At 44.4% G+C, this 26162-nt stretch overlaps 2 protein-coding genes and 2 non-coding genes across 4 annotated transcripts in view; all 4 read left to right on the forward strand.

Moving 5' to 3' along the window:
• Window positions 1-866: 866 nt before the first annotated feature.
• rps13 (ribosomal protein S13) lies at window positions 867-4067 on the forward strand. Its single transcript, XM_062549623.1, has 6 exons — window positions 867-950; window positions 1703-1751; window positions 1862-1940; window positions 2940-3109; window positions 3499-3599; window positions 3988-4067. Exons 1-6 carry the CDS (start codon window positions 928-930, stop codon window positions 4019-4021), a joined length of 456 nt encoding a protein of 151 aa, XP_062405607.1. The 5' UTR covers window positions 867-927; the 3' UTR covers window positions 4022-4067.
• Window positions 3194-3414, forward strand: LOC134096388 (small nucleolar RNA SNORA73 family). Its single transcript, XR_009940843.1, has one exon. It is a non-coding gene; the product is annotated as a small nucleolar RNA SNORA73 family (small nucleolar RNA).
• On the forward strand, window positions 3695-3825 carry LOC134096412 (small nucleolar RNA SNORA19). Its single transcript, XR_009940866.1, has one exon. It is a non-coding gene; the product is annotated as a small nucleolar RNA SNORA19 (small nucleolar RNA).
• An 8186-nt stretch (window positions 4068-12253) lies between the features above and the next one.
• plekha7b (pleckstrin homology domain containing, family A member 7b) overlaps window positions 12254-26162 on the forward strand; it is a 99761-nt gene continuing 85852 nt past the window's right edge. Inside the window, exons 1-4 of the mRNA XM_062548841.1 lie at window positions 12254-12362; window positions 12930-13161; window positions 13269-13345; window positions 13570-13627. Of these exons, the coding sequence (XP_062404825.1) occupies window positions 13079-13161; window positions 13269-13345; window positions 13570-13627 (218 nt within the window). The 5' untranslated portion in view covers window positions 12254-12362; window positions 12930-13078. The remainder of the gene's footprint in view (window positions 12363-12929; window positions 13162-13268; window positions 13346-13569; window positions 13628-26162) is intronic.

Raw genomic sequence — 26162 nt, forward strand, 5'->3', positions numbered from 1 at the left:
AAATCTTGTGTGTGCAAGATCTGGTTAACTATGTACGGTTCTTACGGTGAACTTAGTCTCTCTCTCAATTCAATTCAATTCAAATATCCTTTATTGGCACAACAAACCATATGATGCATTGCCAAAGCGTTCACATTTAAACAAACATTACAAACATTGTTACACTTTGTCGATACACTGTATACGTGCGTGTGTGTGCGTGCGCAGGCGCGTACGTGCGTGTGTTTATGTCTCTCTCTCTATCTCTCTCTCCCTCTCTCTCTGTGTATGTGGCCGGGTGCGTTGCTCAGTGGTCATTCCTCTTTCTGTCGCAGTTGTGTAGTGTGCTGCCAGTATTGCACAGTTTTCTTCTTCTCCTAATAAATACCTTTTTTGTGGTCTTCGATCTCAAAGAATTTTGGATATATAGATCAAGGTTTTGGGTAGAATTTGGAGCGTAGTTCCTTGTAGTTGTGGTTCCTCTCTCTCTCTCTCTCTCTCTCTCACACACACACACACACACACAGACACACACACACACACACACACACACACACACACACACACACACACACACACACACACACATTTCTCAACAACAAAATTATATTGACATCAATTAAATAGCCAGAGAAAGTGACAATTGCAGTAGCATGAGGGGTTGTTGAACCATTATAGGCCACAATGAACCTAAATTCATAAGTTTGGAACCAGAGGACTAATCTAATTTGGAAACTGTTAATTCTAAAGATCTCTCTAGTATCAGTGATCTTTAGTTACACATTAGTCTAATCTTACGTTTAAAATTTAGTAAAAACATTTTTTTTAAAAAGTTCAATGATACAGAAAAGAAGGGGGTAAATATGCGACGTCATTTCCTGTCGAAAGTGTTACTTCCGCCTTGCCTCGACTTGATCTTTCTTTCCCTCTGCTCCGCCGTACGCCATCATGGGTCGTATGCACGCTCCCGGGTATGTAACTATTTTTATTTAAGAAACTGAAATCTGTAATTACTAACGAACCCCAGAACACCCATTTAGTCTTTAGGTGATATTTGACGAGTATAATTTATGTATTATTTGCCCAATGGCCTCATTTAACCCGTGCCCAAGCTTCGGCATAAGCTAGCACGATGGCCGCCCATGCTGCTCATGCCATGTGAACGAGTTGGGCTAGATGGAGAACATTGGTCTCCGCATTTAATCCGGCGAATGCCATGTCGAAGCCCTTCGATATCGTTGTCCGATACATGTCTTGAAATGAGAGATGTAGATGACTTGACATAGGTTTACTATGAAGGTTCAATGTTCAGTATCAAGTCAGCCAAATGTGGCTAGCTACTGGTAATATTTGGTACTAACTTAGCGTTAGCTTGCTATCCGCGTTTACATTTTAGTTGACACATTGGTTCGTCTTGAGCCCTGAAACTGCTACTTAAATTAGTTACTATTAACTTATTGGTCTAACCGTTCCAATACGGTTCGCTCAGGGTAATCATCTTATGATGTTGCTTTCGTATGGCTCTCCGTATGATTTAAATAGGATCTGTGATGTTTTCTGCGACGTTTCGTGAAACTTTCTCCGTCTGGGTGGTGCGCACGTCATCCTGCACATTTTTTAAACCATCCTATGCCTTCTAGATCTCTTCTGGAGGTGTACTTATTTACTGATTGGTCACTTTATTTGGATGTTGTGTACTCATCTTTTATATCCCATGTTACAGAAAGGGCTTGTCCCAGTCAGCGCTTCCTTACAGACGCAGTGTGCCTACTGTAAGTACAGAGGATCATATCCTTTCATTTGCATCTGTTTCTCTTTTGTTTGTTCGTCGTGTATTTAGCTGTAGTATTGTTTGTATTCATTACTGTGTATGTATCCTCAGTGGCTTAAACTGACCTCCGATGATGTGAAGGAGCAGATCTTTAAACTGGCCAAAAAGGGTCTGACACCCTCTCAGATTGGTAAGTGTCCTCACTACAGCTCAAATCATTTCAGACTGTTAATTGGTTAGTGTTTTTGTGTTCAATGTGTCCTCAAAGTGCTTTGTTGGTCCACACAGCAAATGTATTTAATTAGCTGTAACAGATTAGTAATTATTATAGCTGCATGTTCAAGCTTACGATGCTTTGATCAGAACGGAGGTATTTTCCTCCAAAAGATAGATAATGCAATGGGCTCCACGCACCTTTTAGTCAGACCAACTTCTTGTTTATGCTGTACACAGTAGACTATGACCACAAATGTCAGATTACTGGTCTGTTGGTTTTAAATCTGAGTATTGTTAGAAAATTAAAATACTCCGTTCTAACAGTTCAGTAACAGTTGCTTTAAAATGTTGCATGGTAACATTAACGACTTATCCTTATAGTTGGCAATGTAGCAGAATGGTTGTCAAGCAATTTAATAGTTGACTACTAATAGATCAATAGGGCTCGGGCACACGCCTTGCATTTTAGGAATATTGCCGCCATGTTGGTAGTGCACAGAATGCAATATCCATTCATTCAGATGAAGACGAGAAGCAGAAATATAGTTTTAGCGATTCTTTTCCTCTTGCGATCGTGGGTTGCGCTGTTACACCCCACTACACAGCAACATACGACCAAGAAGGCAAAAACGAAGTAACAGGAACACACTAATAGGTGGGAGTAAATCCATAGTAAACTAAGAAGTGAGGCTGCCAATGTGGCTGTGCCTGCAAAGTTTCCACGTCATGATCCCGAGCCCTATTGTTGCTGCCCCAGTCCTCACTGCAATTTAAGCGGACACAAGCCGTGAAGCCTAGGCCCCATTCTAGACCATTAACTGAAGTTATGAAATTAAGGTCAGATGTGGGGGTGGTAATATATGATGATAATGCCTAGACATATTGTGAAGCTTTTGTTGAGGTGTATGTATGTATGTGCTGGGCAACCTAGTCTTTGGTGTTGGTCCTGATGTGTCCATGGCTGTCCATGCAGGTGTGATCCTGAGGGATTCTCATGGTGTGGCTCAGGTGCGCTTTGTCACTGGCAACAAGATCCTCAGGATCCTGAAGTCCAAGGGTCTGGCCCCTGACCTGCCCGAGGATCTCTACCACCTGATCAAGAAGGCTGTCGCTGTGAGGAAGCACTTGGAGAGGAACAGAAAGGTACTTTTGTCGGCTATATAGGAATACTTATCTTTTGTTTACCTAATGTCTTATGTTTTTTAAATGTATGTGAAATCTAAGTGCTCAACGTGGTCATCCTGTGAGGTTGCTCTCATAAGGCTCTGTCCGTGTGGCGTATGGGAGCTTAGCACTTAGTGCCATGATGTATAGTCCCGTTCCACGACGTTGTATAGTGAGGTGCTCCTCGGCCTTCAGGCTGGTGTGGACATCGTCCTGCATATTCCTACACCTTTTCCAGAGCCCATGGGCTATTACTGGGAGGGCAAACCATGCAGTGCACATCTTTTAGTAGCCTAATTGTTCAATGTTGTTGTAACGACTGTCTGTGGTTAGTTTTATTTATTTTCTCCCCTCTCTGCCCTGCACAGGACAAGGATGCCAAGTTTCGCCTGATTCTCGTTGAGAGCAGGATCCACAGGCTGGCCCGTTACTACAAGACCAAGAGAGTGCTCGCTCCCAACTGGAAGTAGTATGTATCCAGTTATTTTTTTTGTTGTGTGATCACAAAATCTAGTTTAAATGAATGCTTGGGTGGAATGACCTGAGGCCTTCAGTTACACACAAATGCACATTTCATTGTCCCATTCTTTTTTACTATAAGAACTGAGATATTTCTTATGTGCTATAAAAACATTGGAGGTAAATTAGCAGTGTGGCTGTCTTGTGCCAGAACTGCCAGTCCCCTTCATACAATCCTATGCAATTGACCTATTACGTATCCAAAATGTTCTCTTCAGCAACTTCATTGCTGAATATTCTGAATGTGAAGATTTTTCTGCTGACTCAGGTGACTGCAACTATGTTGTCTTGTGTGTTTTCAATCTTCCTAATGTGATATTCTCTCTTTCTGCTTGCAGCGAGTCCTCAACAGCATCTGCTCTGGTGGCATAAATGCATCAAATTTTTTTTGCGAAAAAAATAAAGATTTCAATTTCAAGTGCTTTGAGTGTGTTTTTGCTGACATGATTAGTTTGTCGGGACATGCGTTGCATATAGAAGCACTTGGATAAAGCATTCTTTAAAGATCAGCCAGGTAATATAGAATACTGAACTGTTGTGACTATCAGATTGTAGCAGCTCTGAGTTAATAATAGTTTGTTACTTAAGGGAACACAAATGAAGGCAGTATTTAATGCATTTCTACATAAAACAGTAGCCTGGCTATATAACCACGCCAAGCTCAATCTTTTGAGATTGAACATTAGTCGGGGAGTCTGCACGTATTTCTACTGCACAAGAGGTGTTCAGAGATCAATGATCATAGTTCAAATGACTACACTTAGTCTTCAAACCAAAGAGATAAATGAGCAGTTTTCCAGCCTGAACTGCAGAACGAAATCCAATCGCCAGCAGGACCGGGCTGTTTACCCAGTCTAATAGAATAGTGTATGCCCAGCTGTTATTAATTACTAAATGTAGCTTATGTACTATATAGAGGCGGACGGATAGATATTGATCCCCAAGGGGAAATTGAAGGTGACTGACGGTGAATGTGACTGATGCGCTGTGTAACTGGTGGTAGAAAATTACTAGCATAGTACAGAATGATGCACTGTGACATCAAGCCAGGCTACAAGGTTGTCTTGTGGAATGTGAAGTATTTTTGGTACAATGCCAACCTCAAGCAAGGCTCAGCCTCAAGTACACATGAAGGATGGATTTGACTTTCAGGTTCATCGAAATGGGTTTGAATGCTGATGTAAATTTCCTTTGGGCTTTACGAGTATATTTAGTCCAAGATGGGTCATAAGGTTTTTGTTATTTGTGAGCTGTTATTGGTATTTGATACATACTTTTGTCCAAAGCGATATAAGTATATAAACATTGCGTCAGTAGCTAAAATCAGTTTAGATATTGTTAGTAATTCAGTCCAACATCTACTGATGTGGCATTCCCTGTGAGTAGACTTTACTCTGATACACTGTCCAAGGGGGAAAAAATCAAATTCAATTTCATAGTAAGACATCCATCCTAATTTGAGACAGAACAATTAAGTTAACATAATTTCCACATTCTATCAGTAACAATGTAATAATTCACTGCACTTAAATATTCAGGACTGATTCATTACATGGGTATCACTTGCCGAAGTAAATAATCAAGGCGTTTGATTGGGCATTATCAGGTGCACTATGCCATATACTGTGTGCCATACTGTGCCATTAGCAGCCACATACTGCAGACATGTTTAGAAAGCCCAGACAAACACTGTCTAGTCCCAATAATTCTGGTCCTTGGTTACTGTCGGCTAAGGTGCTAAAGCATCATGTTTGCCCCAGGGCTGCACAATTACTGTAATTGAATTTGATTGGTGAATTTCTACAAAGCCATCATAGAGAGCATCATTGCTTCATCCATCACTGTCAGGTATGGGAGTTAAGACAGTTGCACCAAAAAGAAAATAGACTCAACAAAGTCTGACATAATTGGTTGTGACTTCCCTCCAGTCCACACACTGTACTCTGAGCACACCTTAGACTGTGCTTCCAGAATAATCAAAGATCCCTCTCATCCAAACCACCAGTTGTAACTGTTCCCCTCTGGAAGACGCTACAGGTCCATAAGACTTGAAACCACACATTTCAAAAATAGTTCCTTCCCTTCAGCAATAACTCCTGAACACAACTGAATGTTTCTTCTCCACTGGATTGAGCTAAATCCTTCTGTAACAACAACAAATCCACCAGCATTGTTGTGTGGTTATCTAATTGCAAATGCGGCATTTAATCCTCTTGTCAACTCTTGTCACATCACATGATATTTATATTCATGTAGATTATGAAACTCACCTAACAGTAGTGCTGTGCTTCTCATGCATTAGAGGCATGCTCACCAATCAGGAATGGCCCAATTTAAAGCATCATTTGGAATGTTGAAATGAAGCTTGACTTCAGTCATGGGCCAATTGCTCTGTCAGTTAGCATTGTGTTAGCTGTGCTACGATTTAAAACCGTGCTCCTTAAAACGGAGGTTTTGGAGTTTAACACGCAGCTGCGCACGAAGTTTAACGTGATTGCTGTGTCAGAAATGAGACAGGATCAGCTGATTCCTAGTTACTGGGGTTAAACTGCCTGGAAGCCGGAAGTACGCTGTTTTGAGTTTTACCCCAGCAGATGCAGTCGTAATTCAACAGTCTTAACGCATTTCAGGATTTTGACGGGATACTTTTTATGACTCTTGTGGCTAAATGCGCTCTAAGTGGCAAAACACTTTGGAAATGTAAAGTACATTTTAATAAAACGCAAATAATGTTGAAATATATCATGAAATAGTCTAGGCTACTTTTGTGGAAATCTGAATGTGAAATCTTATCCAGTAGGCTATGCTATTTATGACATTAAATCAGTCAATCAATCAATTGTCACGAATTAAATAGAACATTACACGGAGGAGCAAAAATAAGCCTTTTAATCGCCACACTTCAGCCCAACTATGGACAAATTATGCTGGGCACTAAACCCACATTCCATGGCTCCGTGCGCATTCCAGCCTTTACGAATCCATGTGGGACTAGGCTACGTATTTTGTCAGCCTAAACAGGCCTACACCATGGCCAGGCAAAATGCATCTGTGCGGTGTAGGCTACATAATGTCACAACTGTCTTTAATGCCTGTGAAATGCATGTTAACGTGTCGGATAGGGGCAGACGTTTTCAAATCATATAGGGGAGCGCCGGGTCGATTGGGACATGGGGCAATTGATACACAGCGATTTCCTCGAAAACCATCCAAGCTTGAGCCGTCAGATTTTGACACTACGTCTAGCACATAACACCTACCAATCCTGGCAAATCTCGTGAAATTACGTCACGCCATTCAAAAGTTATTAGCGGGAACCGGTTTTCGTCTACGGTAAGTAAAATCTTACATGCGGTAGTTTTTTTGTGATCAAAAGTTCTATTTTGGGTGCCATGCAATAATAATATGATCAAACAACAGATGAATTCGTACTTAAACAGACCCTAAAGTATGCAATGTCATAGTTTTGAAGTTTAGAAGCAAAACAGGTTTAAGTGTCAGTAGTCGCTGGAGGTTCAATTGGTACAGCTGTTTAAATCCCTAACGCTATAACCCGGATGTGGCCACATTACACGACCAATATCTGTATAAATCACCGAATTAATAACTGTTTTGCGAGGAACAACAACTGATTTGAGTTAACAACAACTTGTTTGAATGAACAACATATATTTTGAATGAACAAAACATGTGTATGACATGAATCCACAGATATTCAGCGAAGTGAGGTAAACAAATATTACATGCGGTAGATTTTTTTTTTGATCAGAAGTTACGCACGGGACAAAAATATTTGTTTGACCTAGTTATATTGCGAGAAATAATGTGACATTTTCGGGATGACGAGTACACTAGTATGTTGTCCGATATGCTTCATAAAAACGTGAGTAAGGTCAGTATAGTTCTGTTTAAAACATGCTGTATTAATTGCCCCTCCTATGTGTCTCAAACGACACGCATAGGTAGGGCATTTGAGACAAATGTCAACTTACGTTCAAAGTTTGAAGACAGCGCGATCATCCAACATATGTGTTAAATTACACTTGTAACTAAGACACAACACATGTGAGTTGTTGATCACATGATAAAAATGTTTGTGTACATAACGTAATCTTTGAAAAGATCGTTTAACTGAAAAGTGTCTCAATTGACCCGGCGCTCCCCTACTGCTCCCCGAGCGCCGCTGGTTGGTTGGTTCTCTCACGGGATGAAAAAAGTACCTATTCTATTCTATTCTATTCTATTCTATTCTACTCTATTCTATTCTATTCTATTCTATGTAAGGGATAATCAACGACGCTTACACTTATAGAATATGTAGGGATAATCAACGACGTGCCGTGCGTTTATAGGAAAATGATGCACTTATCGAAGTGTAAAGTCCCCTCCGCCTGCGGCGTCGGGTCCTTATTTTACCACTTCGAACGTGCATTATTTTCCTATAAACGCACGGCACGTCGTTGATTATCCCTACATATTCTATAAGTCATTGAATGAATGAAAGCGCCTCCCGCAAACAGCGGGTGGAAATATTTCAGTGCCCATCAGTCTTTACATTTAGCAACATCACCAAACAGTCCAAAAGTAAATTAAACCCCAAACTAAACTGAAAACTACTGCTTTTAATAGCCTACCGGTGCCGCTAACAAAACGCATGTCTCTCTGGTCTCACAATAAAACACACGTAACAAAAGTTCTTGCCTGGAAGTCTGCCTCAAATAAATGCTTTGCGCAGCCTAAGTAGCCTAAATAAAGACCATAATCGAGTGTTGATGGTACGATCTACCGTGCGTTAGGCTATTTTACGAATAGGCCTACTCGTTCTTTGTACATTTGTAATTAGGCATTTGCCAACTTAAGCAACTGCTATCTTGTAGCCTTTATTGTAGCCTACTGTGTAATAAGTCCAAACTAGCCAACAGTGTGTGTATGTGTCGGTTTATGAAGCGTAAGCTGTCACCTATCTTGCTATCCTGCAAACTATGGTTTAGTCTACCGCTAAACCATGTCCTTTCCGAGATTAGACTAACACGCATTAAATGCGCCCTCTAGTGGGTGATTTGAATTTCCTTGAAGACACAGCAATTGAGATCAAGGTAAAACGCAGCAGCAGGTTAAACCACAGGTGCATATGACACAGCAATGGAGCTTAAGTCGTCACGTGACTTCTTGCGTCACCACCGAGTTTAAAACCGTGTTAAACTCCAAACTAGCGACAGAGCAATTGCCCCAATAACTTTAAGAAAATTAAGATATTTCTCCAAATTGTGCAGCTCTGGTCTGGTGTCTGTTCTGTTTCACTCTCCCACCTCCCCTAACTCTGATCCAACGCAACATCAGACACATTGCACTGGGCGGTCACATACTTTCACTCTCACTGCACTCCCTCATATTTTCATCACTTTAAGAAACACCATTATTCACCATATCTGATTTTACTTTGTCATCCTCACTTTTGCTATTACATATGGTCTTCAGAACATTTACAAATCTACCATGCCCGTTTCCAAACAACAACAACAACAACAACAACAAAAATCTAATAGAGGATTTTGTGGTGTTTTGTAATGATGATGTTGGACTGGATTAAAAACTAATGACAGGCTGAAAAAAAGATACTTACTTTAATCACTCACTGAAAGTAAAGTCTAAAGTTCTTTCTATTTCATTTCAATGAATAAAAGCATAAAAATAAAATCATTTAATGTGCTGAGGTTATAGGCTGGGTGAACTCTGCCTGAACTTCCGGGGAATTTGAATTTCGCCCGGCAGCTCAGGCTGGAAACCAGCAGATCAATCTCCGTTGTTTACTGCCAGAACCTTTGGCTCCAATCAGAGACGGCCATACTCTAGTCCTGGCACGCTATTTGCCGGGGACGAGACGATAACTAAACTTAAGCGACGCGAAGTGCAGTAGAAACAAAGTGCAGCCTCCCCAGACTAATGTTCAATCTTAAAAGATTGAGCTTAGTATGGTGAAAACCAGACTACTGAGGTTACACAATGCGCATACTGGAGCCAAACTGTGATATACGAATTTCACCACAAGAGGTCAGCACCTGAATAGTCTTGATAGTGTCATAGGTCAGGCCTACTGGGTTGTCTGCCTTTACTTGACATTTGATGTGGAAATGTGAAGTACTGTACACTCACATATCATTAGATGATTTAGTATAACTTATTTGTACATCATTAGATGTTGTAATTGTGGACCACCAGGATGGACATACTTTTTTTTAAGGGTTTGCAATGCCAGTATATCTTATAAATAATACACATTTTCATATTCTTGTCGTCAATCAATAATGAAAGGACCTACATGGTCTTGTCAGTGGCATAATCGCTACAGCTGGCCTTCTTCCACTTTACACTTAACAGGCCTAATAAAGTGAAACAATCCCTCACTGCAGTCATTCATTTGGGTGGCAGAGGCCTCCTAGCCTGCCTGCTGATTTAATTGTTGAGGGAGGCACTTCTCTGGAATAGAAGCATGCATTATTAATTGGCAGTCTGCATGAGATGATAGGAGGAAATTGTAAAGTGTGTTAATTCATAAGCATCTGCATTGCATTACTGCAGCTTGGCCGTGACTAAGAATGGGAAGCAATTCCTCAGTACAGCCTAACGCTTGTGATTTCTTGGGCCTTGAGATAAGAACTGGTGCAAGACAGCGATTGAAAAATCCCCTTTGTGTGAGTGGAGTGTACTGCATAGCCCAGTCAGCAAGCAGTGATTCAACTGTAGCTGCTGTTCTCCTAGGAGAGAAAGTTAACATTGAGTCACCTTGCCTTGCTGCATTGTGGGCTCCTGGCAGTGGGGAGGCAGCAATCAACAGTACTTACACTGCAGAGCGGCAGAGGACTGCGCATCACTGTCCCAAGTGAGTGAAGTGTGTGCACTATAGTCACTGAGTGCCCAATGTATGTTATGGAAAACGATGATAATGTTACAGCACAGCCTATATGCACAAGTACTGTATGTATGATAGGGGAACACAAGACAACAGACGGCTTTATAATGTTTTACAGCCAAGTGTGTGATTGTATTCTCATCCCTACCTTTCCAAAACTCTGAGTTGAAGAACTTTGCAAAGTCACTTGGCATCATCTTCCCTGCCTGGCCCAGTCTTAAGAGTTGGTTCCTGGGACTGTTCCCCTGTTGAGAATGCAATGCGGGCAAGATGGATGACTGCCTAGAGAACACAGGGCCAGGGCAGGTGTGTGCTGGTTTTGTCTGTTTTCTTGCAGTGTAAAGGCTAGTTTGTTCTGGACACTGAAACAAGTCTGCATTAGTTGTTGTGGTTCAAACACTAAATAAATAATGTCTCTTTTCCAATATTTGGAGCATTCACAGAAATTATTCAATATGTTACCCCAGACCTCTGTCAGTGAATAGACTAATGGTTCACAACCATTTCCAATACACCATTTGTTTCCTTAAAAGATAAGTCACCCCCCCACCCCGCCTTACGATAATGTTCAGATCAACTGCGACCAGGCAAACAAAATAGCCTTTTCTCAGGGGTGTGATTCAATGATCAAATATTTATACTGCACCAAGGTATTTGATGTTGGCAGTTTGGGATTGCTCTGTTCGTTGCAGCTGTGAGCAAAGATGGAAGTGCCTCACATGGAAATATTTCCATTTCTTAAATGTATGTCTCAAGTGGATGTTGTTAGAGGTGCTTTGTAATAGCCTATACTCATTGTAGTTGGAGTTTACCTTCCATCTCATTGAAATTAGAGCCACATTACAAGACTGGTGGTGATTCAGAGAGGGGCTGCTAGCTGGTAAATAATGTGTCCTACTGCCAAAATCACAGTACCACAAAATCGTGTGCCAAATTCACAGATTAAGATTGCTATCCATCATCACAAAAGGTGAGAGAGATTCATTAGACTGAATACAAATAGCCTATGTTTTCAGTTCAGATGCTTACTGTAGCCTATGCTATGTGCTTACTTACAGGTTCATCAAATTACTGCACCATCTCTAACTTCTAGCCTTGATGGTCTGCAGGTTTTATTTTGTTTTAATTCAGGATAGAGGGAACCCCCATAGAGAAAACATCCAATCATGACAAACACACACACAGACACAGACACAGACACAGACAGACACACACACACACACACACACACACACACACACACACACACACACACACACAATATTTTAGTCACAAAGAACTTGGAGGGTGGTAGAGAGTTGCATACCCCCCAACTCAACACGTGCTGTGAACTACCAACTAAATGGGACATGTCATTATTATGCTTTCCACCACACTGACTCTGTTGACTTCTTTGTTTTTCTTTTGTGGCAACCTTGCCCTGCCCTTGAGGGAGCTTATTTCATGGGTGAGTATTGCTTTTGTGAACTACTATGATGTCACAGCAGCATTACAAATACATTCTCTGAAAATGAATAACTGGCCTATATTTTTGACGTGGCAAAGAGCTTCAAATCATACAGTACAAAAACATTGCATCCTTATTCTCAGGATTCCTAGAAAGTAAGACTGTTTAACCTAGAGTTAATTAATAATTCAGCAGTACAAAGCTGTGAGAGTCCCTCCACGCTTTCGAAGACTTGAGCAGTGGGGTGCTGGAGAGGATCTAGGCTACTTCAACAGATTCGTAAAACAAACACATACGATTGTCACAGCTGGCAAGACGGCATGGAATGAAAAATATATTTTGAGACTGTACTATAGGTGAGGGTTAAACTTCAATCCTCTTCAAAACCTTACACACCCCATCTAAAAAATACAAGTGCTTCCGAATAGTCTGATAGTAATCTGATAGTAGCCAAGGCATGTTCGTGTTGTCACTCATGGCATAGCTCCTATCTGGCGGAAAGTTTCATGCCAATTTCTCGCTGAAATCACTTACCCATGCCAATCACTTAGCCACGGATTTTAACGTTTAGCCTAACACAAATTTCAGACTGATGACTTTGATATTTAAGCATAAGTCAAGACGGAATGAATGGTGCATCGACATCCTGCACTAATATTACCGCAGTATGGGCAGTTGCAGAGTGGTCGTGAGGTCTGCAGTTTGAAGCTGGTACCTACGGAATGTTAAGCCTTTTACATCCCAGGGAGTGCATTCCGAAATCCTCCCAATGCCTTCATAATACTAAGTAGCTCGCGTAACACCCCATTTGGGCAGGGAACAATAGCGTACGCCAAATTGCGCACCATTTAGTGACTTAACATTTTACGTCAAGCGTCTACTCTCATCGCCCTGCCGATCTTTCCTCTTTTCTGTCGGCTTAGAAAGTGGGACAAAGACGCGCTGTACTTTCTCCAAGTTTGGTCTTCCCCTTTAATGGCAGTGCAGCCCTAGTGGTGGCTACTGGACTGTAGGATTCCCTGGGAACTCTGCGGAGAGAAGAATGAAATAGCCTTCACTCCAAACCAGGATCATGGCGGCGCCGCTCGGGCGGGACACTTTACCTGATCACTGGTCGTATGGAGTATGCAGAGATGGCAGGGTGTTCTTCATCAAGTGAGCATGGATTTCATCCTGAACAGCGACTAACTCGCCGGCACAGTCGTATTTACTCATTCCACTTTCATTTTTTATGCGTTCAGTAACAGGTGTTTCTCTTTCAGTGACAAAACTCGGAGCACTACTTGGCTCCATCCCCGGACTGGTGAACCTGTCAACTCAGGACATATGATAAGATCAGGTGAGTACAATACTAAGTCGTTCTCTAAAGTGTTCCAAAATCCAGTTCGTCCTTCACGTAGCACATTTCTCATTTAACTGATGTTTTGTGCTTTAAAATCACTACAATTGATGGTGATGCATCATTGCTCAGCACGGATGCTGCTGCTGCTGCTGCTGCTGCTCACTGTAAACTTGTGTTGCCCCTGCAATGTAAGATCCACCTCATACCTCTCTTTCGTCTAGATTTACCGCGAGGATGGGAAGAAGGATTCACCGATGAAGGGGCCAGCTACTTCATTAAGTAAGAAAGTGTCATTCATCTGACGTTTAAAACTACTTCCGCACAGACTGCTGCTGCTGCTGCTGCTGGTGCACTCGTAGGCTATTCAAGGGCTCTCTGGAATGCGACGTGTGAGGTGCAACACCGATCACGTTACATTGTTGTGGTCGAAACATTATTTTCTTATTGGGCACATTCTGAAGATTTATTTTAAATCACTTAATGGATTTGGCGGGTCAGATAGATTGATTTCTTTTTGACATGTGAGTCCTGTGCCAAGACCTGCAAATGAATCAAGTGTTTCTCAACTTGTCATGAACTAAATAAGCATATGTCATGGTCTGTCTGTATTCTGATGTCCTTGGCATCATTGTTGTATAAACAATTGTTGTATAATTAGGTAGCCTAACCTTAATTTCTGCCAGGGTCACCTACCATCCATACATTATAGCCTACAGTAAGAAAGAACTGTACAAAGGCGAATAGGTCCCTTTAATTCCAGTTGGCCAGCCTTGCTCAGGCATTCTGCTTAAGCCACAGTTTCCTCTTTAAAGTCCAAATGGTGGTATTCATACTCTCAGGACAGCAGAGGTATGAGTTGAATAGTGGCCCCATATCTTGATTGAATCAGACCTGAAAGGAGGGGTAGAGGGGATAGTCTGGCACAGCTGTGATAGCACTGGCTATGTGTCAGGGGACAGGGGACACGGTCTCTCTCGCTCTTTCTCTCTCTCTCTCTCTCTCTCTCTCTCTCTCCCTGTCTCTCGGTCTCTCTCTCCTCCACTGTCAATCACTATTGATTCTGTATTGCATCATTTCCTGGAGTCCCCCTTTATTGTATACACTGACTGAGACTGAGATTTGTGACACATCACGTTGTGTGACGGCCATGTCATGTAGGACAGTCGCCAATATGAAGAGTGTGAGGTGAAGGTACATATCACTGACATTGGAATAGTTCATTTAAGGAATATGAATTTCCATAGTTGACAAATGCATATCCAGGTGAAAGGAAATAGTGTAACTGAATGGAAAGTAGCACTGGACAGCGACCTAGAAAATGGGGACGCACATTCCAATTATTATACCTATCTCTATGCCCATATAATAGGAGGAAGAAAGGGCACTGCCCAATAGGACTGGTCTAACCAACCTATTAAAATTCCACTCACATGCTGCAATGTGCAAGACCTTCATACTCACCCACCACACCAAACCCCCCCCCCCCCTCATGTTGTGCCCATTCTCTCTCTCTCTCTCTCTCTCTCTCTCTCTCTGTCTCTGTGTGTGTGTGTGTGTGTGTGTGTGTGTGTGTGTGTGTGTGTGCCCCCATGTGTGTGCCTACATGGTGACAGAGATATATGGCATGATCACACACTCAGTTATGGTTGGTGCAGGGTTTCCCAAAGTGACTTTCTTCAGCCATGTGTGGGTTATATTTGTGCAGCTTACCCCCCCCCCCCCTCCCCCCCCCACACACACATACACCCCACCCCATCCCCTTTGTTTGTTTGTTGCCTTATTTGTTTGTTTGTTTAGAATCTGGGCAGTAATTTATCTACTTTTTTCTCTGGCTATTTTCTGCTGCATTTCACAAGTCATTTGTTTATACTGCAGGAGTGAGCCCTTGGCTATGGTGGAACAGATGGGTCCCACTGAGAGCCTGTACAACCAGCAGACCCCAGTGCTAACAATCAGATTAGGCAAATCAAACACCCACTGAAGACCAGGATAGGCTTACAATGCAAAACCCCGCTCTTCAGCTCTGCACTGCATGTGCTCTGGACTCTTTACTGCATTCACAGACGAGGAGGCATCACTTCTCACTAGGCTTTTCTGGAGCTGTGATGCAAATAAGAGTGGCACAATCAGAACAGAGAGGCTTCTTGGGGTTATAACACCCGCCGCACACAAATATAGGTGCTTAGTTTGTCTGTATCAGCAAAAGTCAGCAATTTTGAAGTTTTCTGTACTCAAAGCATATTGTTGTCCAGGGATGACTTGAAACACAGGCAGATGATAAGAACGTCAACAATGAATAAAACCTGGCACTTGTGGGTGTGTAAAGAAGAGGAGAGACGACGAAGAATGTGCAGAAACACTCACAAATTGGCTTAGCTCTCTCTAGGTATGTGTTTACATGTTTACAGCTATACAGTTCTTTAGCCGGCAAGGGTCATTTTGGTGGACCCTGTGTACTTAAGCCAATTAAAGAAATGTGTGTGTGTGTGTGAGACTGAGTGCATGTGAATGTGAAAGCTACATTTCCTTTGAAAGAAGGCAGTTTTGAGTGTTTTGTGGTGCCACTAGACATAGTCATTTCTTTACTGATTAAGAAGGGGGGCTCATGCTGTGCTTGTAATGATTCTTATATGTGGTTGTGTTCAGTTGGAGAAACTCACCTTCATGTTCCTGTGTGATTTTTCTAGGATGCATAGCATGGCATACACTTGAACCGGTCATATCCACCCCTTCAGGGCAGGATGCTTGTGTGAAAAGCATTTTCAGGAACACAGTGTCTTTGCGTGTATAGTCTAGCGATTTACTCTGCTATGCACTGTGAGTCCATTAGTGGCCTGTCTCCTGTTTTGCATTTCAATGGACTTGCTTTGTGATGGAGATATTTATTGGTTACAGCAAATTATGGCATTCGGCCTATGAAAGGAATGGAGGCATAGTTGGCACTGGAAATGGTGGAGTTTTAAAGGTCAGAGAAAATGATTTTAGAAATGTGTGATTGCTGACAGTTTTATTGTGGCGTATATGAAAGGCGTCATTGTTGCTTCCCTCTTGTGTCCCTTGGAAAAAACAACCAACTGGACTGGCCAGAGAAGCATGAGGGCCTAAATGTCAGGGCAGTAAAATAAATCGCTTATTTGTTGCTCAAATGACTGGAAGGTTCCTGTTTTGATCTGGTACTGGTACTGGACATTGTTCCCTTTGTCAGATCGTCTGATATAGCGCACAGCGCTGGCACTGCAGATACCGGTGTCTGCACTTGGTCATGCGAGAACTGCTGATCTCAAAAGACAGCGTCTAAATGTAATTACACAAAGAGATACCGAGGCATGTCCTGATAATTCAAATATATGTTGTTGATCACACTCTGAGACTGAATAATTGATCATATATTTATAGTCCAGCCCATTAAACTTGCTCTTGCTGATGCCCCGGCTTCATGAATAATTACATTGTTCATTGTTTCCAACTGCATCTCCCAGTCAGGCGGGATATATATGGGCTGCCATTAGATTACAATTCCCATGCGAAAATTGCTGAGACTCCATCTTGGTCTGAAGAGCCCGTAAATTAAAATTCACAATTAATCTTGGTGTCACGTCCGTGCAGTAGACATCTTTGTTAGTTGAAGGACATTTTATGGTTGTGTACACCTTGCAAACCTGGAGTGTTGTAAGGTAGGGACAACTCAGAAGGAGCGTGAATTTTTCCCACCTCTTTCAGCATGGCCTACCCACCGTGAAATAAATCACAATTTACTGCTGGACATCATAAAACTGCATAAAGTGGAATATGTTATGTTGTAAACGCTTGCGAGAGCATGGGGGGGGCGTCCAGCCTGTCCTTGAACAGGAAGTCAGTGATATTTCCTTTGCATTAGCATCCACTCCAGGGAGACGGCGTGTTTTTTTGCTGATGTGCTTATTATACTGGTGGCTAATGGGAAGCTGTTGAAAATACTGCATGGTGCATGAACCCCACCACATCAGATTAGTATTTGATTTAGTGCGGCCTTGGCCAGCGCCAGATTTTTAATATGTCCCGCTTGAGCCTCAAAAGGTGACGGATGCATTACTTGAGCGAGAAAGCCCACCTGTCCATTCCCCCCGCTGCACTCAGCTAATTAGGAGATATGAATAGAACCGCGATGTCTGTTGAATTTAGCACTGGCCGAAACCTTGGCAGGACTCTCTTGTGAATAAGCCAACGGACAATATTGTGATGTCCTGCTTGGCCCACGTGGGTTATCTGCCCAGAGTTCGGACAGAACAGCAGAGGTGCGTGTGTGTGTGTGTGTGTGTGTGTGTGTGTGTGTGTGCGCATGTGTGTGTGCATGTGTGTGTGCATGTGTGTCTCTGTGTCTCTGTCTGTGTGTCTGTTTGTGTTTGTGTGTCTGTTTATGTTTGTGTGTGTGTTTTTGTACGTCTGGAAGTTTGAGTGTGTGTATGTGTGTACGTCTGGCTCTTTGAATGTGCATGTGTGTGTAAAGGTCAGCATTGTGTAGAGTTCAAACCCCTTGGGCGAGCGACGTCCATGGAGCGACGGCGCGCCAAGAGTCGGCCTCCCACCTCATGAAAGCGTGGCGCTCATGAAAGTGGCTTAGCGAGCTCGCCGGGACTTCAGAGAAAGGGCCGCCGCCGCCGCGACAGACGCCTCCCAGCAGGGTGGCCCGGCCTGCAGCCTCAAAGGCCAGCGCGGCTCAGTCACGTCTGGGGCAGAACAGAGAGCCCCGCGCCGCGCCTCGCTCAACTTAGCGTCCGCTCGTCCCTCCACGTCCCCAGCCACCCCGCGGAGGGTGGCCGCTCCTGCTAATTAAGGCAGCAGTCTGCTGCTCCCTCCACGAGGCCTGCGGCTGCAACGCGTCTGACGCAAGTCCTGGAAGTCCAGCGTGGTCTGGCCAGAGCATCTTTTGAGAGGAGGGAATTGCCGAGCCTCCTCCTCAGTACTTATTCAGTCAATATTTAAAGTGGGACAGAGAAGCAGCTGGAATGTCTGGAGGCCGTTCACTGTGGAAAGGGGGCACTGCAAACTTGGCTCATTGGAGTAGCCATAGGAGGCTAGCTGCAGCCGAGCCCCCTTGTGTAAGTGCGCTGTGTGAATTCCTGTTTGGGGAGAAGAATTGAGAGATAAACCCCCAGCATGCCAACGCTCTCCAAGAGTGTTTGTCTTTACTGCGGTATGCACAGAGCCTCCAGGCCTCGGAGGAGACCCAGAGGAGGCCGTGGCATTCTTGATTGGCTGCGCTTGGTGCCGCGACGAGGAGGCCGATGCCGTCTCCCAGTCACTCGCCGCCTCAGTGAGTACGCGTGGGGTTCCATAAAAACAGGGCTGAATTCAGCAGCCCTCCATCTCTGCCTCTCCTCCTTCTCTGACGCAAGAGATACGGAGTGCTGTCATGTTGTGGAGATTTCAAATGATTTGTATATTTGGAGAATACATCAAGACAACACAGCTGTGAGCTTGGACAGAAAAAAAGAAAAACAAACAAAAAACCAGGAAACCTTTGGCTCGACAGTTGTTTATCTGCCCAGGCAGGGAAGAAAGGGTGGGCACAAATGTTTAAAGACCCCCCCTAGCTCACCCCACCCACTGCCCCCTCATCCCCCCTCTCCCTCCCTCCTTCCCTTCAGCCGTCTGAGCGCAGTCCAAGCCCGCATGTTGCTGCCGTGACAACAGCCTGTTGCTTGTGCAGCAGGTTGCTGGAGTAAAGGGGCGGGAGCACAATGTGGGGATTGTTTGGGGAGAGCGGGCGTAGTAAAAACCACCCTCATTTACATCCCACCAATCAAGGCTCGCGTGGAGTGCACAGTCTCCTTCTCTGGATTACACACTTTTTTTCCCCTCTGAAAATGATTGTCTTCTAGTCATGTTGTTTATCACACACTATATTTCACACCGTGTTTGTGTATGGAACTACACAGTACTCACACTAATTCTTAACTAATTCACACAGATACTCAACTAATTTAAGGTAAACGTTGACTCAAACCAGGTTGAAGCAGGTAGTGTGTCAGATTGTTGGCCCTCTTCCCCTTTAACAAACTAGGCTAGCAGGTGGAATGCTAGCAGCACAAGTCAGTGTGCTCAGGGAGAGGTGCAACTCTATAGCTCCCAGAAGGCATCGAGACACAATAGTCTCCTGGCTGTCCGGACAATATCCTTTTTGTCTTTCGGGTTTGTGTCTCTCTGGAATGACTACGGAAGTGTTAGATTTCTGTGAGACCCATCATCCCATATGGATTGACTGCCTCCAAAGCCAGTGTGGTCCCTTAAGGCATGTGTACTCGTAAATAGGGTTTTTGGAAACATTCCCTTTTTCAGTCAATGCTGTGTCGCCCCGGTTTGATCCATCCCTTCGTTTCCTTGTTTTTCTAATTGGTTTTGTCCCCAGTTCGCCTCTGCCATTCCCAGGGCTCAAAGAGTTAATTAGACATAAGATGTTACTGAGCTGCGGAGGCAAAAACACTTTAAATGGAGATTAAAGAGGGAAGAGTTCCCTGGTGGAGGCGGTGGAAGGCATCCTCCAGGTTTTGCTAACGAAGCACTCTGTCTTTTTCACGGCGCTCTTCCTAGAGCACACGGCCCGGCCAGCACTGAGTGGCGGCAAGAATCTCTGCAGAGCCTTTAAGGTGACCTTTGACCTTTTGCCTTTTTTTTTTAGCTACATGTCTCCAAAAGTCAAGCACCCACCCCTTTGTCCCTCACACAAAGGTTGAGTCTTGCCCGGTGAAGAATGTGAGAGGTGGAAAGCTTTGTTTAGGGGCAGCCTCAGAAATGAGTCATGATTATTTAACTTCAGACCAGAAAATCCGTGTAGATCATTGTAAGATCTAAGATCGTGTTTGTCTGGTTGTGGATGACTAAAGAGTGAAGCCAACTGTTCTAAGTCACGGACAGGCAGACACTTTGTTTCTTTTTCTTGGCCAACAGTTAATTGAGATCATTAGGTAATTAGAAAAGTTCATGTTGTGACTGTGTGGAAATCTGCTGTTTTTGAACGCAAAATCAAAATGATGTGTAGTTGGAACTAATTTAAAATGACTTTAGATTGCTGGAATGACATTTTATCATGGTGTTTTTGCATCACATTTGAGTTGAGACATCTGGCTGAATTGGAATTGGCATGGAATGTCATGACTATTTTTGTTTTCCTCAGAGGATCTTATTGCTCATGCTTGACTAGCAGGAATTTATTGCCCAAACGTCCACCCTTGAGATGCGGAGATGAAAGTAATGGCCATTTTGGCGCTCGGGATCAGTCACCTCTGCCGCTACGCCTCACTCCCTTCACTCCCCCTTAATCACCAGGCTGCCTCCGCTGCCGCCTCCGTCAGGTGCGGTGCGGTACGGTGCGGTGCCCTTGCTCACCCGCGCTGGAGGGCTGCAGCTGTTTGTCGACGGAGGTGGAGGCGACAGGCGGAGCTGGATGCTGAGCCGGGTGCAGAGCTGGAGCTGCTGCTTCGCCCTCCTGCAGCGCTTGGCAGGCAGCTCGGCAGCGCGGGGCCACAAGGGAGGCAGGCTGTCTGTCTGCAGCTTTCCTCCGGCTGTTTCCACTACAGACTCTGTGAAAGGGCAGATGTGAGAGTCGGTCCGCGCTTTCAGAACACAGCACCGCAACGCAAAGCTCGCTGCCTGCCTGCCTGCCTGCCTGCCTGCCTGCCTGTCATCCCCTGCCTCACACAAGTACACACACACAGGCTGGTGTTTTTCTGTTGACACATTACTCATAGCTGGCTCACTCTTCCTCTTGTGAAAGGGAATGCTGAACAGTGCTGTAGGTATGTCAAATAAAGGCTACATGAGTGTATGTTGGTGGGACTTTGCAGGCATGGTGCAGTACATTGGGGTGTTTTGCTAAGCAAGAGTGTAGGTTGCATTATTGTTTTTTTGTTTTACTTAAAATGATCATCCAGACATTTGGCGCCAGTCACGCATTTGACATGTCAAGTTTGCTTGATGATTGACACAAGAGTGTGAATCAGTAGATTTCAGAATCCTGCAGGCGCTTTGATGATGTCCGATAGTGAGTGTTTAGTTGCGTCTCTGTGAACGTGCATGCGTGTGTGTATGTGTGTGTGCTCGTATGCTTGTGTACACTTGTGGTGAGCGTTCGTGCGCTCTCTCTTATCCAGAGTGTAAACACTCCTCAGTCTCCTCCCCTCTCCTTTCGTGTTCAGAACCATCAGTATGACCTTCACCTGACTTTCTCCTAAGACCCCCCGACACACACACTACACACACCACACACACACATGCCTCCCCCACCTCCACTGTGCTTTTGTTTCCCCCTCTTGTGTGATTGTAAGGCTCTGCAAACACACTCACTAATCTGCTCCCTTTCAGGGGCAGGGGACTGCAATCAGTAAATGTCCTCCTCTGCTTCATGGAGAACCAATCTCCCGTCACCTCTAGCAGAGGGCTGTGGGGACATCGGGGGGGAAATATCGCCTGGCAATTTCTCTGCAGATGGATTCTGTATCTACAGTGCATTTTCATTTTCATTGCTATGTGTTGTGCTGCAGTTATCCGGTGCGGCATCGTTGCGCTTTTCCCTGCTGACACTCTGTGATCGGTGTGATGTGCGAGTTAACGTTCCCCGTATTTATCTGCAATGGGTTTGATCCCACTGTCACTCATAAGGGATGGGCGAGAGGTATTATGAGGTAGTGTGTGTGCCGGTGGTCTCTCCATCTCTCTCTCTCTCTCTCTCTCTCTCTCTCTCTCTCTCTCTCTCTCTCTCTCTCTCTCTCTCCTTCCTCATTCTCTGTGTCTCTTTACCCCTCTCTCCCTCCACCTACCCCTTTCCCCTTTTCTCTCTCTTTGTCTTTCATTCTCTCCACCTTTCTCTCCCTCCATCTCTCTCTCTCTCTATCCCTCTCTCCCTGTCTCCTCTGTGACCAGAATATGGGCTAAAGTGATTATACTGCGTTTTCAGCCCCATGGAGGCTGGCCCTTCTCTGTGACGAGACGAGACTCCTTAATGATTTCCTCTTGCGGTGGAGGTAGTGCGCAGTGGAGCCGCAGTGGCCTGGACAGCACAGCTCAGCTCAGCTCAGCTCAGCTCGCTAGGCTAGGCTGCACGGGGCTCACTAGCCGTCTGCCAGCCCTGCCTGCCTGCCTGCCTGCCTGCCTGCCTGCCGGAGAATTCATTACCTGCAGCATGAATCATGCATCCTTGGGAAGCTACCGCTCTTGTGTTTGACCCCCCAGAGCCTTTTGTGTGTGTGTGTTTGTGTCTGGGTGTGTGTGAGTGTGAGTGTGTCTGTGTCTGTCTGCATTGTCTGTGTGTGTTGAGGAACAGTATGTATGTCTAGTGTATATTTAGCCTGTGTGTGTGTGTGTGTATGTGTGTTTATGTGTGTGTGTGTGTGTGTGCGAATGCACCGAGTATTCACCGAATAAATGAAGAACCATAAAAAAAACAAAAAAAGTTTTCTTGCCAACCGCAGACACAAAACGAAATGCATGTAATTTCATTCTTGAAACTGGCAGTAACAGTGGATCTGTCAGGCTGACTTTGTACCATGTGTGAGACCTATATAGTAGTCCCTCCCTTAAACTTTACAGATGCTCTATCATCACCCATCTCAGTGAGTGAAACCAAACGGCAGAGCTGTCACAACTAATGCCCGCTCGTCTCTGAGAGATGGGGACCAGGCGGCTTTAAGCACACATTGTTTCTAGTGCTGGAGACAAATGGGCCCGGCGAGTTGTAGACGTCCACGGGGCCGAAGACTGAAGGCCGGCCCAGACAAAGAGGGGGATTGAAGGGCCGACACAGTGGGCTCCTGTGTCTGGTGCGGGGCCACGGTGGGCGCGCCGTATTTAACCCCACGAGCCGCCGAGGGAGCACATTAACATCGCCCGCCGCCGGGGAGATGAGCTCCCTGTAATGATGTCCCGTGCGCAGAATGGAAGAGCAGCCAAAGCCAGAGTCCGAGCCAGAGCCAGAGCCCCAGCCAGAGCCAGAGGAGCGGCGAGCTTCGCGGGGCGGCGGCGGCAAGGGGCAGGCGAGTACCAGCATGGGGACCTGCTGCAGCTGTTTCCCCCTGGGCCGGGCAGCCCAGACGGAGGCCACGAGTGAGGATGAGGATGAGGATGGAGGTCTGGATGAGGAGGATGAAGTGCAGCAGATTGAGCTGGTGGAGGTGGAACTCAAACCAAAACTAGAGGACGTGGAACTGGAGACCATCAGAGAGGAGAAGGATGAGATGGAGGTAGAGGACGAAAGGTAAAGCAGCCCACTGCTAACTAGAAAATAACAACACCGCAACTGTACATTACTCAAATAGAATTAAGCAGAAGAGAATAAATGCAGTAAGTGGTATGTTGTAGGAAGGTTGGCGGTTTTAACAGGCCACAATAGATAGAGTAGTTATTATCAAATAGTTTGTTTATGATTGTTAATAATTATCAGTGTAGCATGTCATCGATCTTTAAGTTTGTTAAGTATGTTTTAATAATTAGAATTGGTTTTGTTTTAATGTTATTATTTTTTGGTTGGACCCTTATTATTCAGTTGTAGTTGTAATTTATGAATTCTTGATATATCATTAAGGCGTCATTAATTACAAATAGTGTCTCTATCCATGTAATTACTTAACATGTAAACACACTGAGAACGCATAAAAAATTGACAGGGAGGCTAAAAAGGCACATAACTGCATTCCATTCGCATTGCGTTTGCTGCAACAATTAGCTTCAGCTATAATCAATGGGACTGACTACACTAGATTTGATAGCGACGTGTATATTAAAACAAAATGGACCAGTCTTCTAAAACTTTGTTTCCTCATTGTTTTCACTTCACTGTTTGTTCTTCCTTGTACTTGAGTCTAGTAAATGGATCCTCAGTGAGACCCATGACAGCACCTCTACAAAACTCTTCTCAGAAAGGTGCCCTCCAACTGAGACCTCCACAAAGCTCTTTTTTTATGGCCCATGTTATGCATAAGAAACCATAAGCATGAAATGAGCAGAGCTGTGAGCTGGCCCGGAGGCTAAGAAACTTAGCATGGCTTTTCTTTGGGCCAGTGGCCAGCTTGAGTGGTAAACAATGTGTGTTGTCCTTTGGCCCAGACTCAAATCACTATTTGGTTTGAGAAGAGTAGGATTAGACTATTCAGACCATGACTGGAATCTGCGCGGCTGTAAAAGGAAATTCATAATACCAGACCTGCAGGCTCCCGTTGTGTGTGCGCTCTGCTTCGTAGACCCAGCTGAATCCCCACACTGAAATTGGTTTATCTGAGGGTAATAATAACTGTAGTGCTTACATTGTTGTCAGATTTATTTTGTGCCTGCAGTCCTAAAAACCTCCCATTCACTACTCGTGCGTCTTTGAATGTGGTGCTGAACCCCGCACTGAAACAAATTGGTTGTGGAAAACATAATCTGTCGGTCACATTGCTATATTTTGCCCTCCTTCCCCAGCCTTGCCATTTTCCATCAGCAATTGTCATAGCTAAGCTGAGGCCAGACGACAAATAGCTGTGGAATTAGCCGGATGTTTTTCTACCTGAGAGAAGCCTACCTGGGAGATGGACGCAGAGATAATAATGAAAATGAAGTCATTCCGAGGTGAACACCACCACAGTCGGACTGTTATTGCGCTTCCGAGATCTTGGCATTCCAGATTAATCTTCATTTGCTCCACCTTTAAGGCCTGCTCGGCTTTTGCAGCCTCACTGGTAGCCATCTCCACCAGCCATTTAGACGCTGTAATGTGCAGTCAGTGGATTTCACATGCTACCGTAGTTCTAACAGAATTTACAGAATGTCAATGTCCATCAGTCTTCTTTCTGTGTGGGGTAGAGGATTAAAGGATATTGCTTATATTTAGAATCAATACTTATTTTCACTTTTGTATCTGCTACCTGAAAAACAAGCGCTGATTCATTGTTTATTCGTGGCTTGCAATTGTTTCTCTGGGAATAAAGGAACGCCTAACTCATGCATTTTTAGATAGAGTAGGGTATTTGGGAGTTATGGATGTGTTTGGGTTATTATACAACAATAAACGCTTAAAGTGAGTTGGGACCTAGTGCACAGGTCAGCCCAATGGCTGGTTAAGGTACAGTATATCAGGGGAGTCGCTGGCCTTATGGTGGTGGAACAAGCTGTAATGGTAGCATTGATCGCAGTAATTTATGGGTGTAATTATGGTCATGAGATGCATGTCTGCAGCTCTCCCAGGTCTGCTGCTGCTGCTGCGGTTCTGCCCCACATCCTTAATTCACAAAGACAGGGCAGATCACAGGACAAATAGCCCCGGGCTGTGGTCATGGCAGGGCCTCGGCCGATATTAGAGCCCGGTGAAATATCTGCAGTGAGTGGATAAAGTAATCTCTGTCTGAATGAATCATAGGCACACATACACACACACACACACACCCCCCTACACACACACACACACACACTATTCCCCAATACCACCATATGCAGCTTTCTTTTTGTATTTTTCTGGTGAAAGTGTGTGTGTGTGTGTGTGTGTGTGTGTGTGTGTGTGTGTGTGTGTGTGTGTGTGTGTGTGTGTGTGTGTGTGTGTGTGTGTGTGTGTGTGTGTGTGTGTGTGTGTGTGTGTGTGTGTGTGTGTGTGTGTGTGTGTGTGTGTGTGTGTGTGTGTGTGTGTGTGTGTGTGTGTGTGATTGAAGGACAGAGAGAGAGAGAAAGATACACTTCAGTCCAACCAGCTGGAAAAAGCACTGTGTTGTTCTGATACCAGCCACTAGGGACTGCTGTTGAATCTTCAGCTTGGCTGCACTGGAAGACTTTTCACACTTCCCGTTCCAACGTTTGAGCCCTGGCCCTGCTGTCG

Source organism: Sardina pilchardus, chromosome 11, assembly GCF_963854185.1.
Source record: "Sardina pilchardus chromosome 11, fSarPil1.1, whole genome shotgun sequence".
Taxonomy (NCBI): Eukaryota; Metazoa; Chordata; class Actinopteri; order Clupeiformes; family Clupeidae; genus Sardina; species Sardina pilchardus.

Bases quoted from the DNA above. Each gene is read 5' to 3' on its own strand.
- rps13 (XM_062549623.1), top strand. From the start codon at position 928: ATGGGTCGTATGCACGCTCCCGG. The intron at 951-1,702 runs GTATGTAACTAT...CCCATGTTACAG, and splicing joins GGTCGTATGCACGCTCCCGG to AAAGGGCTTGTCCCAGTCAG. The intron at 3,600-3,987 runs GTATGTATCCAG...TTCTGCTTGCAG, and splicing joins CTCGCTCCCAACTGGAAGTA to CGAGTCCTCAACAGCATCTG.